The sequence below is a fragment of the Sinohyriopsis cumingii genome, chromosome 19 (genome assembly GCF_028554795.1).
Source record: "Sinohyriopsis cumingii isolate HCF-2022 chromosome 19, ASM2855479v2, whole genome shotgun sequence".
NCBI lineage: Eukaryota > Metazoa > Mollusca > Bivalvia > Unionida > Unionidae > Sinohyriopsis > Sinohyriopsis cumingii.
The window spans coordinates 39717714-39735847 of record NC_142979.1 but is presented as its reverse complement, the minus strand read 5'-3'; the positions used below and the strand labels follow the sequence as shown (position 1 = coordinate 39735847).

Here is an 18134-nt window from a genome sequence, read left to right as displayed (position 1 = left end):
GAAGGAATGACTATTGTACATAGTACACATTATTTGAGGATCTTTGTGAACTTACTCAAAGACATTCTATATTGAATCAATGTAAATTAGGATAAATGGTAAATCCGGACATTCTGTAATATTGGAATTCATTTGGAAGACTCTACACGTTTGGACTTGCGATAGGACATTTAGGATAAATTTGACTTTAAATGACAGTTATGTAGTGTCGTTTAAATTTATATCTACATTCTAGAGAACGGAATTGTTTGTTGAATTGAACTTAAATAGTTGGCTTCATTTATGTTCTGTTGCGTAAATGTAGACCTAGAGTCTTAAGATATATATTGTTATTTATATTTAGTTTGCTTTGTTGGTCTATTCGGTCTTTTTTGTTCATTAAATGTTACGGGTAATATGTAATATTGTAAAACTGACGTTCTTAAAAATCAGTGAAAGTTTTGCGACAATAGTGTTTACCTTTTTCTGACAGAAGGAAAAAATAACATTAATCAGAAATCTATATCTCTCCCTATGTACACCAATTGCAAGAAGAAATGGAACGTCGTTTATGATTGCTATAAATTGAAAATAGCCACATAATCAAGACAGACCCATTCCAAATGCTTGTAATTCTAAGAGGTCACTGTCACGGTCATGTACTGAAAGCAAAAAGATTGTGCTGGGTCAAAATATCTTCTGATTTTGAAAATTATGAATTATACATATCGATAGGTTCTATACCACTTATGGGTGATTTTAGCCTACTATTTGTTTTTAAAAAAAATTTAAGGTACACGGGAGCTTCAATGAGTCTTTTATTATCAGGTACCTTGCCTTTTTCTGAACAGTCGTCTTCTAATGAAAGTATTAATAGTATTACTATTCAGTGAGTAGAGTGAGGCTTTGGTAATGTTCCCTGCCATTGTGCAAATTTGTCATCAGACTTAGTCTCAGGACCAATCACAGTCGGAAAACTTCGTCTTCACCCATCGATGGCATGCATTTATTAGACGGCAAATACCTAGCAGGAGATAAGATTGTAGTCAATCTAATTGTAATGGACAGGCCTTGTTTGGATGAGAAAATTGATCATAACGAAAATCAAATCCCTTTTTTATATCCAGTTTGTACAATTATTATAGCTATGGCAAACAAAGCTCTTAAATTGATTTTGTCCAAGAAAATGCTTCTTAGCTGATACATTTATTGGTTAGGCTTTTGATGAGGTCACATTTTTTCCGCCTATTGATCAATCGACAGGTACGGTTTACAATGATCCTCTTCTTACTACTCATGATATTTATTCTAATCAGGATAACCAATGATAATCACTTGTTCTAGAACAGGAAAAATATTATGAGGTAACCTGTGCGTTTCAGAGGGCTATTAGCGAAACTGAAGTCACATTGTACCTGTTTGATATTTTGTTCCAAAATGGGATCCTAATGAGATATTTCAACCACCTGAGTACCCACTGGTAACGAGTGGTCAGTGAGTTATCACATTGTTGTTTCAGAATAGCATAAATATGACATTCTTAGCTTAGCCCATGAAACGCAGTTGGCTGGTTGTTTCGGGATCTATAAAACAAATCACATGATCATGAATCATTTGTATTGGCCTCAAACTAGAAGTTATGATTGTAAGTATTGTAGATCCTGCCATACATGTCAAATCGTGGGAAAAGCGAATCAGAATGTACCTAATACTCATCTGCAACATATTCCTGCATTTGCCGAACCATTTAGAAGAATAATGGTACATCCTGTCCATCCCTCACCTACGACCATGCAAGGTAACCAAAACTTATTGACCCTAATGTGTGTCTACAGCATGATGTTCATCACTGTTGTCAGAGAATCAGTTCAAGAACCTTTAGGATTTAATCCTCCCTGAACCAGATTTTGGACAAACTGTCCGTGGACCATTGAAGTTGTTTAAAGAGAAACTTCCTTCAAATGGAGATGGAGAATTTGATCTTCTTGACTGTGTTTCTAATTTCAAGTGTAAGTTGTAAAATGCTTGTGTGGCTGGAAGAACTAATCTGCACTCTAGGCAGTCAAAAACGATGTTAATGTATGACAAAAGTACCAAGGAAAGGAGGTTTCAGCTTGGTGATAGAGTTCTGGCTCTCTTGCCCTTACTAAATCCTCTTTAGGCTAAGTACTATGGTTCTAACACAGCTGAAAAGAAAGCAGGTGATTTAAATTTTACCATTATTACTCCTGGACGGTGAAACATAAAATCAACTTTTCCATGTAAGTATGTCACAGGAATATGTTGACAGAGATAGCCAGGTTAATCATGCAATCAGTTTAGTTCTACGTGTCCAACACAATGAGACCGCTCCAGTGGCCTAGTAGTTAGAGCGGTTGCCTCGGATGCGGGAGGTCGTAGGGTCGATCACCGGCCGAGTCATACCAAAGACTAAAATAAATGGTACTAACAGCTGCCTGGCTTGGAGCTCAGCATTAAGAGGTTAATGTTAGGACTGGTCGGCCTGGTGTCACGATATTGTGACTGGGTAGGACATCATGTTACATGTTTGCGGCATGATGCCCCAGTGCTAGACATCACTATAAACTGTCACACTGAAGACATCGTAGCAAGAGGACTCACTGTTTTTTTAAAGCTACGTTGAAAAATGCAAATCACGCCCTAACAGTGAGGATTTAAGCGACGAAATGTAGTCGGACTGTAACGACTTTGGTGTAACCAAAAATCCTCAAAATTCAAAAGTTTTGTATTCTCTGGACCAGAACTTTCACATCTGCAGCTACAAGAAACTAATGAATTTAAAACAGCAATCACGTGAACATGACACTTGTTTACAGGTATTCCTATGATAAATAAACAAAATCTAACATAACGTTGATATTGTTGATTCCGCACCTTTGAAACTGCATCCTTACAGGACTAATTATCTCAAAAAGGAATGTTGGGAGAAAGAAATTCAGTATTTGCTGAAGAATGATTTCATAGAACCGAGCAAAAGTGCTGGAGTTAACCATGTATTCTTTATCTAAACCAGATACTATTATCCACACAAGCCTAACGATAGAAAAGTGAATCGTGTGAATGAAACAGATTTAATTCCTTTGCCAAAAATCGATGACTGCATTGATAAACTAGAATAGCAAAATATGTCTGCATGTTAAACCTATTGAAAGGATTATGACAAAATCCACTGCCGGAAAAAAGCAATTGAAATTTCGGCATTCTTAACTCCAGATGAATTTTATTAATAAAAGGTGATGTCGCATGGGATGAACGGATCGCCTTATACGTTTAATGAAAACGGTTACATCAGGTGAAGATAACTGTGACGTTTCATCGATAATGTCATCATCTTTTATTGACACCCATTGAGATCGCTTGGAGGTTCTTCAGAAATTTTCAATATAATCAGTGATGCACATTTGACAATTAATTTATCCAAAAGCTAGTTTTGCCGTGCTTGTGTTGCATATCTAGGACATATTGCTGGACAAGGACAAGCAAAACCTATTCATCCTATGGTCAATGTTTTCTCGAATTGCCTCTGTCTATCAGTAAAAGGCAACTGATGCGAATTTTAGGTATGGCTGGATATTATCATGGATTTTCCCCATTTTTGTCATAATTGCTGAGACCCATACGAGATTATTAAGCAAGAAAGTTAAGTTTCATTGGCTTGAAAAATGTCATGAGGATGTTGGCAAGTTAAAGGCCATAACGAAATAGTACACCAGTTATGTCAGCTCCAAATTTCAATCATTTAAAATACCGTTTGATGCAAAATGATGTTGGGGCTGGTTCAGTATTGATTCAAGAAGACAAAACATGTTATAGACCATCCAGTATGCTAGTTTTCACAGAAATTAAAGAAGCGTTAGATAAATTATTCAAAATTCGAGAAGGAACGTTAGGCGTTGATATGGGATTGGCAACACTCTGAAGTATATAGCAGCATATTTTCCGATTATTACATTTAGCGATCTCAAACCCTTTACTTTGGTAAGTTTTAGGACAAAAATCGGAGAGTATTAGGACTAGGTTGAGGAATTGTTTACTGGAAAACGTTTTATTCCTGCAATACCATCGGAAGCAGAAACTAGATTCGTTATTATACAGTATTTCTTTTGGGCTGAAATTTGTTGACTCAACTGATTTATTGACTGAAACAAGTGTTCATCTAAAATATTATTCTTAGAAATAGAGACTTGGAATTACAGTGAAATACAAACAGTGATATATTCTTGGATGATACTATTATGATGAAACAAAAGACTATTCTGGCCATCAACATTTCCAGCTTTGTATTTATTATGGAATACGAGGAATGTTTATATAAAGCTTTCATCATTATCACTTGTGCTAGAAAGTCTAGGAATATTTGGGATTTATTTCTCAGTAACGTATGTTATTTTTTACATTTTCACTTTGTATTTTAAGGTAATAAATTGTTTGTTGAATTTTACAAAACGTATTTTAGAGTAGTGAAAGCCAAGTCTTTGTCATTAATTTCCAACACTTTAAACTAACACTCTGTATAATATGCACACGTGGAATGCGTTACGAGTATATCCTCTTAAAATAAGTAACAGACAAGAGTGAAAGACAACAAGCTTTGTAAAATTTAACAAATAATGTTTTCCCTGGAGTACAAAGTGAAACTGAGAAAAAGGAACTTACGGAATTGCGATTTAAAACCCAAAATAATCCATGAATTACAGACACAATACCTAATAATTTAATGCCCTGAATTATGTAAACTTTACTTAGAAAATTCCAAAACCTATAGCTAGACCCAAATAAACATAGCTACTTCTATTAATGATAGAGAATAACTTAGCTATGTATTAGTTCTTTACAAAGAATAAAAAAATAGTCAGTTTGGATCAAGCAGAAATGAGTTACGTTTTGGACAAGATGAAGTCCAAAATACAAATTTACATTGCCATATCATGTATGCAAATAACAAGAACTAAAAAGAAACTAACAAACAATCAAATCAAATATGCATGACACTTTCCCTTGTAAAGAAAAATAACGATTTACGATAAAAAGCTTTTTTCTTACAATTAATCTAATATACAAGTGGTAAAACGTACATAAGACGAAATATTACGAATGACACAAGGGGAACATGAAACATTATGTTTCAATAACGTGAAAGTGCACCTCTATTAAAATATTTCCCCTTGACGTGTCTGATGTCAGTGTTATATTCCTGCAATATCAAACTCGACCGTAATAATCTCTGACTTTTGCTTTTCATTTTGCCGATGAAAGTAAAGTGGGTGTGATCACTAAACACGATAATCAGCGAAGGAACTGAACTAATGTATACTTCAAAGTGTTGTAATGCCAATATCAAAGACAAACAGTCCTTCTCCTTGTGGAATAATTACTCTGGTGCTTATTTAATTTCTTAGAAAAAATAGCACACTGGATCATCTATACCATTATTGTCTTCTTGAATCAATACTGCTCAAACCCCATCATCATTCGTATTAACAGACAGTTTAAATGATTGACTGAAATTTGGAACTGTAAGAACTGGTGCACACTTCCGTATGGCCTATAACTTATCAAAAGCCTCCTGACATTTTTCAGACCAATGAAACTTGATTTTCTTGCTCAATAAATTCGTCAGGGGTTCAGCAATTATGGAAAAATTGGAACTAAATTTCTGATTGTATCCAGCCATACCCAAAACTTGTATCAGTTGTTGTTTACTGATATGCAAAGGGAATTTAGAGATTGCCTTGATCTTATTATATACTCGTTTAACTTGTCCATGTCCCACGATATGTCCGAGAAAGTTATACTACCAGATGCAACTGAAACATTCACTGCGAAATAGGTATTTCAATTCTAAAGATTTTTTCGCGTCAAAAATAGTTTCTTTGCGTGACAAATTGGTGCCATCGATTATATTATCAAGTCAACCCGTCATGTTACCATGAAACGAGGTCAGGTCTCTTTTTCTACTTCAGTAAAGAACGAATTGTCGTCACTTTATTGTTTCTTGTTGACTTTCATATGCCAGAAACGTTGGATGACAATATACTCCGTATTGATACTTGCTGCTAATGGAGCTAACTCAGGCCAACACAATCACTTACAGCCACTCAGGTCAACACTATCATTCACAGCTACTCAGGCCAACACTAACACTATTGGAATTGTTGAAGTCACTGATGTTATATTACAGTGTTAGAGTGATATACTTGCTTATGTCCACGTAAGTATCATATTATTAGCTTAACATTTCGTTTTAATTTAAATGCTATGATTTTACAACGTATTCCGTGAAATTCGTGTGGAACAACATTTATTTGAGATGAGTACAATACATTCTCACCAACTTAGCATGCATTAGTACGACTTATAATCAGGATATTTAACCATATAATGACAACTAATATTGCTGGAACGTAAATGTTTAAGAACGTAATTATGACATGTAATATTTTTGTCCACTTTCTCATTGTAGGAGTTTGCCTCCAAAGAGGGGGAATATGTAATATTGGTGAGAGATATACTGTTGTCACTACAAAAGATTTCTTTTTCTGGACTGTGAGCACGGCAGCACACGAACTTGGACACAAGTGGGTTCATTATTACTCTGTCTTTGTTCTATATCTTCAACTCATCCGATTAGCTTTTCACATTCCCTTCATGTAAGTGGGTACCTTCAGTGGTCGTTAGTTTCCTCCAACTGTATCTTAATCCACATATGTCAAGGCTTATCATGCGTGTCTTTCACTTGACGTATCATAGGAAAGTTAAATATCCAGTTAACATCTCGGATTGGAGAAAAAGCATCAGCTCACTCGTTATCATAGTGTGAGGGTCTCTTTTCCGTGAAAATACAATATTGTAACATTATCAGAGAATAATAAAATAATTTGTGAAATTTTTATGACGACTGGGTGAGAGATACTGTAGTTATAGACACTTTACATTGTATATTTATCAACCGCAGAAGGCACATGTTAAAACTTCTGACAGACCGTTTTCCAGACTCTGTCGTAAAGCAAAACCTGCAGAGGTGACCTAGTTACGTTCAGAACAGACCGATAGTTCGATGGTCTGATATAGCGGAGTCTGCAGACCTGCTTAAGCTACTGATTAACTGACTTTGTTAAAAAGTAAAATTAGGATCTGTAAACCGTGGGCGTGCCCTACTTAGGTTCCTGACAGACTGATTAACTGACTTTGTTATAAAATGCAAGTATATAGCATAAATCGTGGAGATGACCTACTTGGGCTTCAGGTAGACTGCTTAACTTACTCGGTTATAAAGTACACATTCGTATTATAATCTGTGGAAGTGACCTACTTAGGCTCCTGTCATTCTACTTGACCAACCCTCTGATACAGCGTAAGCTGCAGCAGTGATTTTTACAGGCTCCTGACAGACCACTTGAGAGACCTTGTTATAAGCTGCGGAAGTAGTCTTCGCGGGCTTCTGACTGGACACAAGAACGATCTTGTTTTATAGTATTAGACGCACAAATTGCCGACTGACTTCTGATTGAACGACTCATCAATTGCAAATACCAAAAATCGATTAGGTCAATATTTCCCACCAATCAGAGTAATTAGATACGCCATCCGCCCATTAAATGCGGGGTTTTCTTTATTTAACAGGAATGAAGTGAAGAACAAAACATAACAAAACTTTTATTTATTAAGCAATTCGCAAGCCACACATTGATCGATTATGAGAATGCCACATGTGCTACAATTTATATGGTGACGTCACTTGCCTATGTAGATACGCATCATATCACTGGTTAGAGTTTACAACAGAATCAAACATTCACATGGAATTTGTTAATCGGTACAGAAGTATAATAAATTTAAGACGGAATGCAATAGCAATCCCGGAGTGTATAACACTTGCAAAATAGACGAAATAGCTCATTCTGATGAAATTTGAGAAATGCATAATTCCATAATTATCTTGCTATTTTGTATTCATTATCAGAGTAAATAATTTGGAACCAGTTTTTGAAGAATGTTGCTATTAGTGATGACAAATTAGGTTTGTAAGTTTGCAGTAGAGAGTTTGCGGTAAAAGATCCGCCTTATAGACTTGTTTCTGTCTTTGTGAAAAGCGGACAATGAATAAATAATGGTTATCGTCCCCGATGTCTTTTCTTTAACGATCGTTACATCTTCTGTCCTCGAACAGTGTATTTTCAAACGACCTATTATTCCTTAAGGGAATCTATTACTGGAAGTCTTAAACTGTATCAAATGTAAACACAATGCATTGGTAACAGTCAAAAGTGATATTTCCTTATTAACGTAAATTCAGTTTCATAAGTAATAGTTTCCCATATTCAACGTCAATACATTTTCCAAGTTAACAATAATAAGTAGTGTTTCCAATTTCAACATACAAACTAATTCCTATATAGCAGTAATAAGTAGTTTGTCCATGTTCAAACCTTGTTTTTGACAATGGTAAAATTTTCCCTTAGAGGATAGAGTTGCCGAAAACTGCCATTAGGCCTTTGTAATGTTTCTCTTTCTGTGATATTTTTCTTTTCAGATTATTAACAAATTCATGTGTTGGGAAATGTGGTCTCCCAAAACGTAATCAAAGTATTACTTATGCTATTTATACATTTATACGTCTAAAATGTAGCACTGATCTCTTCAAAAGCATTTGATAATGAAGCCTGTATAGTTTAGCCTAATTACCACTGATGATAGAGATTCACAATCCTCAGATTTGGTATCAGATATTTATATAAATATTTTCCTCCCTATTTCTGAATAAACCATCTTTTACAATTCTATTTAAAATTCTTCATGCATATTTTTAATAATTGTGATAATTGTAAGGTCCCAAACATCACACCCATCATGTAAATTGGACAAAATAGTATTTTAAAAAAGATGCTTTTCCATGGGAAGATTGAAGGATCCAATTTTTCGGCAAAACAGATGACCGGCCTTTCCAGCTTGCAGTCGTTGTATATAACCTGATTTATTTTTTTTATAAATAAGTACAGTTAAATACTTAAATTCAGCACAAATCTCTATTAGATTCATACCAATTGCAAATCTGTATTTATCGTATTTTCGTGTACCAACAATCAACATCATTGTCTATGTGAAATTAATACTCAGGTTGTATAGTTCTAAATATTCGTAAACCACATTTAAAATATTTGGCAAAGATGTATCATCAGTAAAACACGATTACAATGTTAGAGTGATCAGAAAATAGTGTGCATACTAGAGTGCATATTTTCTAAAAAATCAGTTTTCAATGCCGATTCAATGCACGATAAATACGATTGGCAAAACATTTTCACCCTACTTTTTTATTCTATAGTAAATATTGGCATTGCTATCTAATAGCTCCATGTGCAGCCCACTACCCTTCAAGTATTGTCAATAAATAAAATCAATAAAAGCACAAATATATTCCTTTTCCAAATTGTATATATTTATTACAAGCTTTAATATATATATATATATATATATATATATATATATATATATATATATATATATATATATATATATATATATATATATATATATATATATATATAATATATATATATATATATATATATATATATATATATATATATATATATATATATATATGCTTAATTCGAAGACATTGTATGTAGAGATCATATCACATTTAAAAATGTTTTAGTTTAGGAGTATTGCGCCATAAGAAGACACCAGTGAAAATGTATACAAAGTATAGTTTCGAAGTTGCAAACCCAGGAAGAGTTCATTTTTTTTAGTTTGAATTGCTAAGGCTACAGACAGTTCGATGATATATATATATATATATATATATATATATATATATATATATATATATATATATATATATATATATATATATATATAAGTGCGTGTGTGTGTGTGTGTGTGTGTGTGTGTGTGTGTGAAATGAATGTTAGAATTGTTTTCTTCCGACCTGTTATGGAAATTATATTACACGATTTTGCGAGACACATGATGAAATATAAATTGAAGTTCTGATTCTCCAAGTTACGAAAAATCTGGTGTATAGTCATGCGTCTTTACTGCTTGCTATTTCCAGTCTTGGAGCAGTACATGATGGCAGTGAAGGGGCCGAATCGTGCTCAGCTGATGATTCATTTATCATGTCTCCTGATGAACCGTTGTTTGGCGCAGAGGATCCATACTCTAGAAACCCATGGATGTTCTCAAATTGCACAGTGGAAACGTTTAAGAAGACGCTAAAGAACAAGTACGAAATCATCTAGAGACCTATTACAGCATACGCTTGCAATAATTCCAAACGGTCTTTATTACAACTCATTGATCAGTAATCGAACAGAGACATACCCACCTGGTATAGAAGGACCGGTTTGTTTGGTTACTCATGAAACTATGTCCTATTCTTCAAACAACGAGTAAAAGGATAGCTTACCCTCTTGAGAAAGTTGCATTTCCTAATCTATCTCTAAAAAAATAAATGTATGTATATTTATGTAAAGGTGGAGATTGGTAGGCAGTTATGTACATATGACTGATTGTAGGAAGATGAGTTTGTAGGTTTAAGTCGTATATGTGTATGTACCTATCTATGTCGCTATATATCACTGTAGCGTTTCTTCCACGTTTTGTTTTCAGAACATGCGTCTACTTTGTCTATCGGCATTTATGTATGTATGTATGTATGTATGTATGTATGTATGTATGTATGCATGTATGTATGTATGTATGTATGTATGTATGTATGTATGTATGTATGTATGTGTGTGTGTATGTATGTAAGTTTTCATATACGTAGGAAGGTGTGTGGGTACATGCCATTCGTATACATCTATATATCGATAACTGTCAAAAGTCCATTTTGATCATTCAGAACGTGCTTGACCAGAAAGGGTATTCTCTTCAACGAGGAGGAATGGGCGAATCATGTGATGAAACAGCCAGGAGAGGTTTACAATCTAAATGAGCAGTGTGAGATCAATAATGGAGCTGGATCTGTCTTCTGTGGAGTATGTACATTTGGTTTTTGTGATTGTGCATTTTTTTAATTGCTTCCTTACGATTATATTTTGATCAAAAATTATTTGATTACAAAAATTAATTGGAGTAACCAACATACATATACTTACCATAATTTGGAATATAAGCAGTAATATGCATTAAGAAGACCCCCTACTGAAGTTGGCATTACGCTCTAGCGTTACAAATGGCCACTGACAAAACTCGTTACGGCAAATCCTATTTGAAAATTACATTTTGATTGTATGGCCCCCATGGGAAATGTACTGTTAAAATGTCAAATAGGTGCATTTCGTGCAAAGCATTTATTCCTTATTAAAATCAAAGGCCAAGGGTTCTACAGCGCCTCAGTGCCGCACTGTACCTAAATAACTGTAAATATATCATCTCATAATAATAGACGCGTTTAAAAACATATTACAACTGCAAAAACATAGTCATAGACTGGAAATGTAATGTTCATATTTTAGATATACACTCTGAAACGAATCCGTACTGTATAGCTTCCCCCTTTTGACTGCAATTCAGCACAACTATAGTTTTCAGTACCCGCCTTTCATTAAATCTAGCATACTGCACCATCGATAATACCGATCCCACATATTCATTACAATCTCTCATCATGAATCCTCGAGAATCCAGTACCCATCTTTTCATTACAATCTAGCACCACGCACCCCAAAAAATCCAGTACACATCTTTACATCCAGTAGCCGCTTTGTGATTACGTTAAATTATCATTCACACCTACCGTCCCTACAGTCCTGTACCCGATTTTTAATACAATCTGTCATTATGCACCTGTAAAATCCATCAGCCACTTTATTATTATAATCTAGCATCAACAAACACTGCCGCAAACACACATAATCTAGAACCCGCCTTTTTATTAAAATACCTCACACATGCCAGCTATCTAGCACCTAGTTTTGATGTACAACCCAACACGCACATGCACTAAAAAAATTGTTGAATTTTTTATGCAGACGTTACACTGACAGACATATATAATATCAAACATGGGTTGGAGTGTTTATAGTCACACAATGCCCATACTAAAATATTGGTAATATTATAGGGGTCTACGTGAAATGTAATGTACACATGTTTATATATACAATCCAATATACATTCTAATATCCAGCACCCGCATGCCGAATACAATCCATCCAAGACCTGTACCATACAGCACTCGATTTTTGATATACTATCCAACATACACCCATACAAAGTATGTTTCTGCGTCTGAACGTTACAACTCCTACTGCCTGTTCATTGTTTCTTCCGACACTCAAAAGATAAATGACATATGTCCTTACATTGATAACAGGTATCTTTACATATGTTCTTTTTTTCCTGTCTTTGTGGATAATAATCATAAATCTATGACTATGGTGCGATCTGTTTTGACTGTTTCCATCTTCAAAGATCTTTTTGTCCATTGTAGAATGATCTGTGTGTGTGTGTGTGTATATATATATATATATATATATATATATATATATATATATATATATATATATATATATATATATATATATATATATATATATCAAAGAGAGACAGAGAAAAAACGAAAGCGATAGAGAGAAAGAGAGTGAATGAGAGAGAGAGAGAGGGATGTATCCTGGTCAAATTAAGCAAGAACAGAACAGACATTGTGCAACCCTTTACTGTGTTGTCTTAAAATACCTGACAACCTCACAGATGAAAATACATTTCCTAACCCTCTTTACCTTCCCATACTAAGATTTAGTGTATATACGGTCTCCAACTCTTGCTTGTGTTTGGTAGTCTGTTTGTGTGTTTATTCCCCTTCCTTTATTTCCTAACCTCATAAGTGAAGTTTACGTTTGTGTTTGTATATATTCCTCCCCTTTTTTTCGGAGAATCGTCGTTGTTGTTTGGTTTTCGTTTGACGTCATTTCTCGGCGCATAGTAGGCTACAAATGGGAACCACACTAACTGGTGCTGGATGCTGGAGGAACCCAGAACACATTTCTCGAAGAACTACCGACCAACAGGAAGCTACTTGCAGCTTTTTCACATACCTACATTATCCAAGCCCGAGACTCGAACCAACGCGAACAGAGGTGAGATGTCAGTAATCAAAAAAGGCGAGAAATTTAGATCAGTGAGCCACTCAAGACCCTGACGCGTTAGATAATAAATGTGGATATATTAGATAGTTGATAAATTGAAGCTTGTTGGTCTACAAGCGTATCTGATGGCAAGTGTGATGCATTGGTAGCTCCTGCAGCAAGATGCTGATATCTATCACTATATATTGAGTAGTATTTACATGTGTGCTGGATGGCAAATATTTGGGTGTTAGTTACTCCAAGTGGTGAGTTCGTTGTAAAGTGTATGTTTTGGATAGTATAAACTGCGATGGTTGATTAATAATTGGGTGACGGTCACTACAAGCAGAATGTTGATTCTATAGAATCAGTAGAGATCAGTAATAACTGAAATTTTGATAATGGAAAACTGCATGTTAGTCACTTGAAACGGTGTATTGATTAGAAAATGTAGATGTGACCTCAATAATTTTCCGTTAGAGGGCACATAGAGTTCTCGCATATCCATTCCTACGTGGGTTTTTTTCTTGACCCACAGCCCTTATAATATTTGATCACTAGCATAGGAATTATAATATCTAGCAAAGAGTTCAGATATAATATATTTTACGAGTATTATTGTGACGTTTGCCATAGTAATCTGCTGTTTACTCGGGCTGAGGAATATTTACCTGGCACCGACTTCCCAGAATCAAAAATCCAAAAAGCAAACAAAATAACAAACTTAAAATGGAGATGAATATACAAATGGCGCATACCCTGCATTTTTTACATGGCCCACACCTATAAAAAAATGACTCCACCTCGAGTGATGCAAACGTCATGAATACAAAAATGATCACTTCCCTGTAACCATCGACCCGATTCCTGATTCCGAAACATAATTAAGATAAAACTCGAAATAAATGGGATTGTTTTCTACTAGACGTTACTCACATTTAAATACAAATTGCTGAAATACTCGTCTCTTACAAATAAACTATCAACAATGAATAAAAATTATCTAAAATTGTATCGAACATGACACTGCTCTGACCGGCAGGCCAGGACACAAACCCTCTCACAACAACCTTAGAAGTAAATTGTAGGAAAGACGTCTCAACACACAGGTATCTAACAAGTGAAATAAATGTAATATAGGCTGATTCACGTTTAACACGACGAACCCAGGTTGGAGATAGGCTTTCCACCGGCTAACACATCTCTCAAAGGACCTTCGCGCACCTGCGTGAAATATATTAGTCTCTGCCAGTATTCGTCAGTTGATCCTATCTTCTCACGTCTAACTCACCGCTAATTGACCAATGTTACAGCGACTGAAAACGGGTCCAAGAGACCTTACTCGCGTAAGTTGACTCCAAACTCTATCATACAAATCACTAGTCAATGCGGCTAAATTAATTTTCATCTATGTACAGTCCTTCAGAAATCCCCATTGTCAAGCATACGATTAAATCTATGAATGATGGAGACCATAGTGGACCATATACCAATATTAAGAAGGTAGACAACAATTTATAATGTTTTTTATTATCACAAACTTCCCATCTGGCAAGTCTCTAGCAGGTAAAATTAATTTAACACAGGACCATCCTTGTTTACCACGACGAAATCACAGATCAGAGAATGCGTTTTCTTTTCGGAGAATAACACATCCTTTAAGGATCCCAAAAAGTACATCAGTACTTCAAGCGCCCAAACTGGTTTACCATAAATCATCGTCCAGAGACCAAGCCTAGTCTCGCTATTGCCTTCCTGCATCTATATCACCACTAGTACTTATTCTGCAGAGACAGATAACAGTCTGCTTACATTCAAAAATCATAATCTAAACCACATCCTTCCATACTAGCAGCTAACTATAAAGGCAGGAACTTTCATTCACTATTTCCAGATTCAAGCATTATTCAGGTCTTATTCTCTCAACGCACAACGGCCACCTACACCCCCTCCCATTTTAATATACCAAAGTTATGGTTCCAAGCAACGAACAACGACTTTAAAATTTCTGCGGACTTACTTCTGCATATGGTCAATGCCAGAAAAATTATCCATATATAGAAAAAATATCTGTCATCAGATAACTATCTCGCAATCAAATTAGAATCCCACTATGTTCATCGGTTAGAATCAATCTCATTATGTACATGGATTCGAATCCCATTATGCACAAGGATTAGTAAACCCACTATGTACATGGATTAGAATCCCACTATGTACATGGATTAGAATCCCACTATGCACATGGATTATAATCCCTCTATATACATGGATTAGAATCCCACTATGTATATAGCCGCTGTGTACAGATCAATCAGATTTTTTCTACCTGACTTATGTTTCTCACCCCATTGACACTTTGTCTTAACTCATCAATTTCAGTCACGGGACACAAGTGTTACCCTCCCATATTTCTTTTAACACCGCTTCTGTCTGCCCAAAAATGACGTTTTACAACATCTCAAATAAGTATTAGCTCTTGTATGCGGTTTCTCAACTTGGAGCAGTGTTTCTCCTCTTTCTTAATAATCGTGTTCCTAAAATATACAGGCAATGGAGCGAAAGCAAGTGCGTTTTTATCTAAGTGTCCATTCTCGCCTAGTACAAGTCACATGCAGAACATCATTGTCCATTTAGGGGAGTTATATATGTTTCGACTTAATACCTTTAATGGCGCCAACATTCGATTTTGACAGATGGTGGTACTGATGTACCCATTCCAGCGCTGTCTGGGTTATCACAACCCTAACCCTAAACAGTCTTCATAATATCCAGGCAATCCAATAACCACCCGTCGCAACATAACATGACTATTACTTTGTAATAATTTGTTTTACAGGTTATTTTACGCCGTAGCCAGATTTAATAGTGATGTATCGAAAAATATTTTTAGTCTTGCGTTAAACCCTGCACACTGCAAGGTGTTTTCTGGTTTTTGCTGTGACCACTTTCAGTTCAATATTGTAATTTTTCTTCAAATTATTTGGATTATAAGAGATGGTTTCGATCAGTAAGTCTTTATCAGACTCTGACATATAAGTAAATAAATTAAAACTAAAATAAAAGATGGAATTAGAGTTAAGGAAGCTGGAACTACAGAAAGATAAAGCAGAAAAACAAATGCAGTTGCAGTTGCAATTAAAGAGAAAAGAACAAATGAAATCGAAAAAGAGAAAGAGCAACTGGATTTACGATCGGAGAAAGAGGAGAGAGAAAAACAAATGCAGGTACAAAAAAACAAATATAGTTACAGAAAATCAAATCCATTTACAATTAGAGAAAGAGAAAGAATAGATGCAGTTGTAGAAAGAAAAAGAGCAAATGCATTTACAATTGGAGAAAGAGAAGGAAGAGAGGGAATATCAATTTAGAATTTAACAAATGGAGCTGGCAAGTGAAAGTACATTCCTACTTGGGATAAAAGTTTAAGTTTTGATGTTACAAAGAATATTACATTAGTGTCCCATTTTAGACAAAAAGATGTTGCAAATATCTTCCTTTCATTGAAAAAGTTGCTGAAAATTTGAAATGGCCAAGGGAGCATTGGACTCAAACTCAATTATTACAGTGTACAATTTTAGGCAAGTCCGATATATATACAGATATATATGCTTCACCAAATTTGTAAATACGGTCGGTCTTGTCATACTTGTCAAATTGTAGGAAAACCCAATGCATCCCTGTCAGTACATCAGAGTGCTGAAAATGATTTGGTGAAGCATTGCATCTTAAGAAGTTATGAGTTAGTCACTGAAGCTTATCGGCAAAAATTCAGAAACAATAACAAAGTAGCTGGACAAACTCATGTCACATTTGCAAGAGATAAAGAGCAGTTATTTGATAGATGATGCTTAGGCAAGAAAGTTGATCGAGATTATGAAAGTCTGAAAGAACTTGTATAACCTGAAGATTTTAAGAACTCTATACGTACTGATAATAAAACTTCTCTTCACGAGTATAACGTCGAAACTTTGAAAAATGCGTCTCGTGCTGCTGACGAGTATTTTTTAGCTCATAACGTTTCTTTTGTAAATAAGACTTCCATTCAGCAGTCTTCTGGCAAAAATGTATTTCAGCCTAATACAAATCCTCCTAAATCTCCATCTGGCACAACTTTTAAAAATCAAGCTTCTGATAAGCTTGATCAAAAATCCTTGTCTCTTGCTACGTGTACCTATTGCAAGAAGAAAGGACACGTTATTTCTGATTGCTACAAATTTAAAAATAAGCAACAGAATCAAGACAGATCTATTCCAAGTGCTCTTATGTCTAAGAGGTCAAGGTCACGGTCATGTATTGAAAGCATTACATTTGTTGGGTCTAGTAAACCACAATATGATTTTGTTATGAGAATTATTAACCATTCATGTTGAAATGTTCTATATCACTCTTGGATAATTTGGCCAATCCCAACCCTATTAAAATTTTAAGGAACACAGGAGCTTCTCAGAGACTTTTATTGTCACGTACTTTGCTGTTTTCTGAGAAGTATTCTTCTACTAAAAGTGTAAGTATTCAGGAAGTAGAGTGCGGCTTTGCTAATGCTTATATCCATTGTCATCAGACTTAGGCTCAGGATCCATGATAGTCGGAGCAGTGTTGCTTTACCCGTTAAGGGCATCCAATCATTCCTAGGCAACGAGCTAGCAGCAAATAAGATTGTGGTTAATCCACTTGTAACTGACACGCTTTGTTTGGATCAGAAAGTCGATCCAATTGAAACAAATTCCTTGGTTTATACCAAGCTTGTGCAGTGACTAGAGCTATGGCAAAGAAAGCTCTTGAGAATGATGTTGATCAGGAAAGTGTTCCTTTAGCAGACACATATATTGGTGTGGCTTTTGACGAGGTCACTTTTACTCCTTGTTTGGATCAATCAGATGGTATTGATCACAGTGATCCTCTTTTAACTACTCATCCTCTTTATTTTAATGAGGGTAATAAACGTCAATCACGTGTCGTCGAAGGGGAAAAAGATCCTGAGATCTCCTGTTTGTTTCAAAGCACATTAGTGAAACTGAAGCCACTGAAGTGCATGTCTGTTATTTCATTAAA

The 18134-nt window shown here is 35.2% G+C and overlaps 1 protein-coding gene across 1 annotated transcript in view; it reads left to right on the top strand.

Moving 5' to 3' along the window:
• Positions 1-18134, top strand: part of LOC149775536 (metalloprotease mig-17-like) — a 56555-nt gene that overhangs the window by 27925 nt on the left and 10496 nt on the right. The window contains exons 5-7 of the mRNA XM_089944432.1: positions 6464-6578; positions 10061-10231; positions 10853-10988. Coding sequence (XP_089800558.1) covers positions 6464-6578; positions 10061-10231; positions 10853-10988 — 422 coding nt within the window. The remainder of the gene's footprint in view (positions 1-6463; positions 6579-10060; positions 10232-10852; positions 10989-18134) is intronic.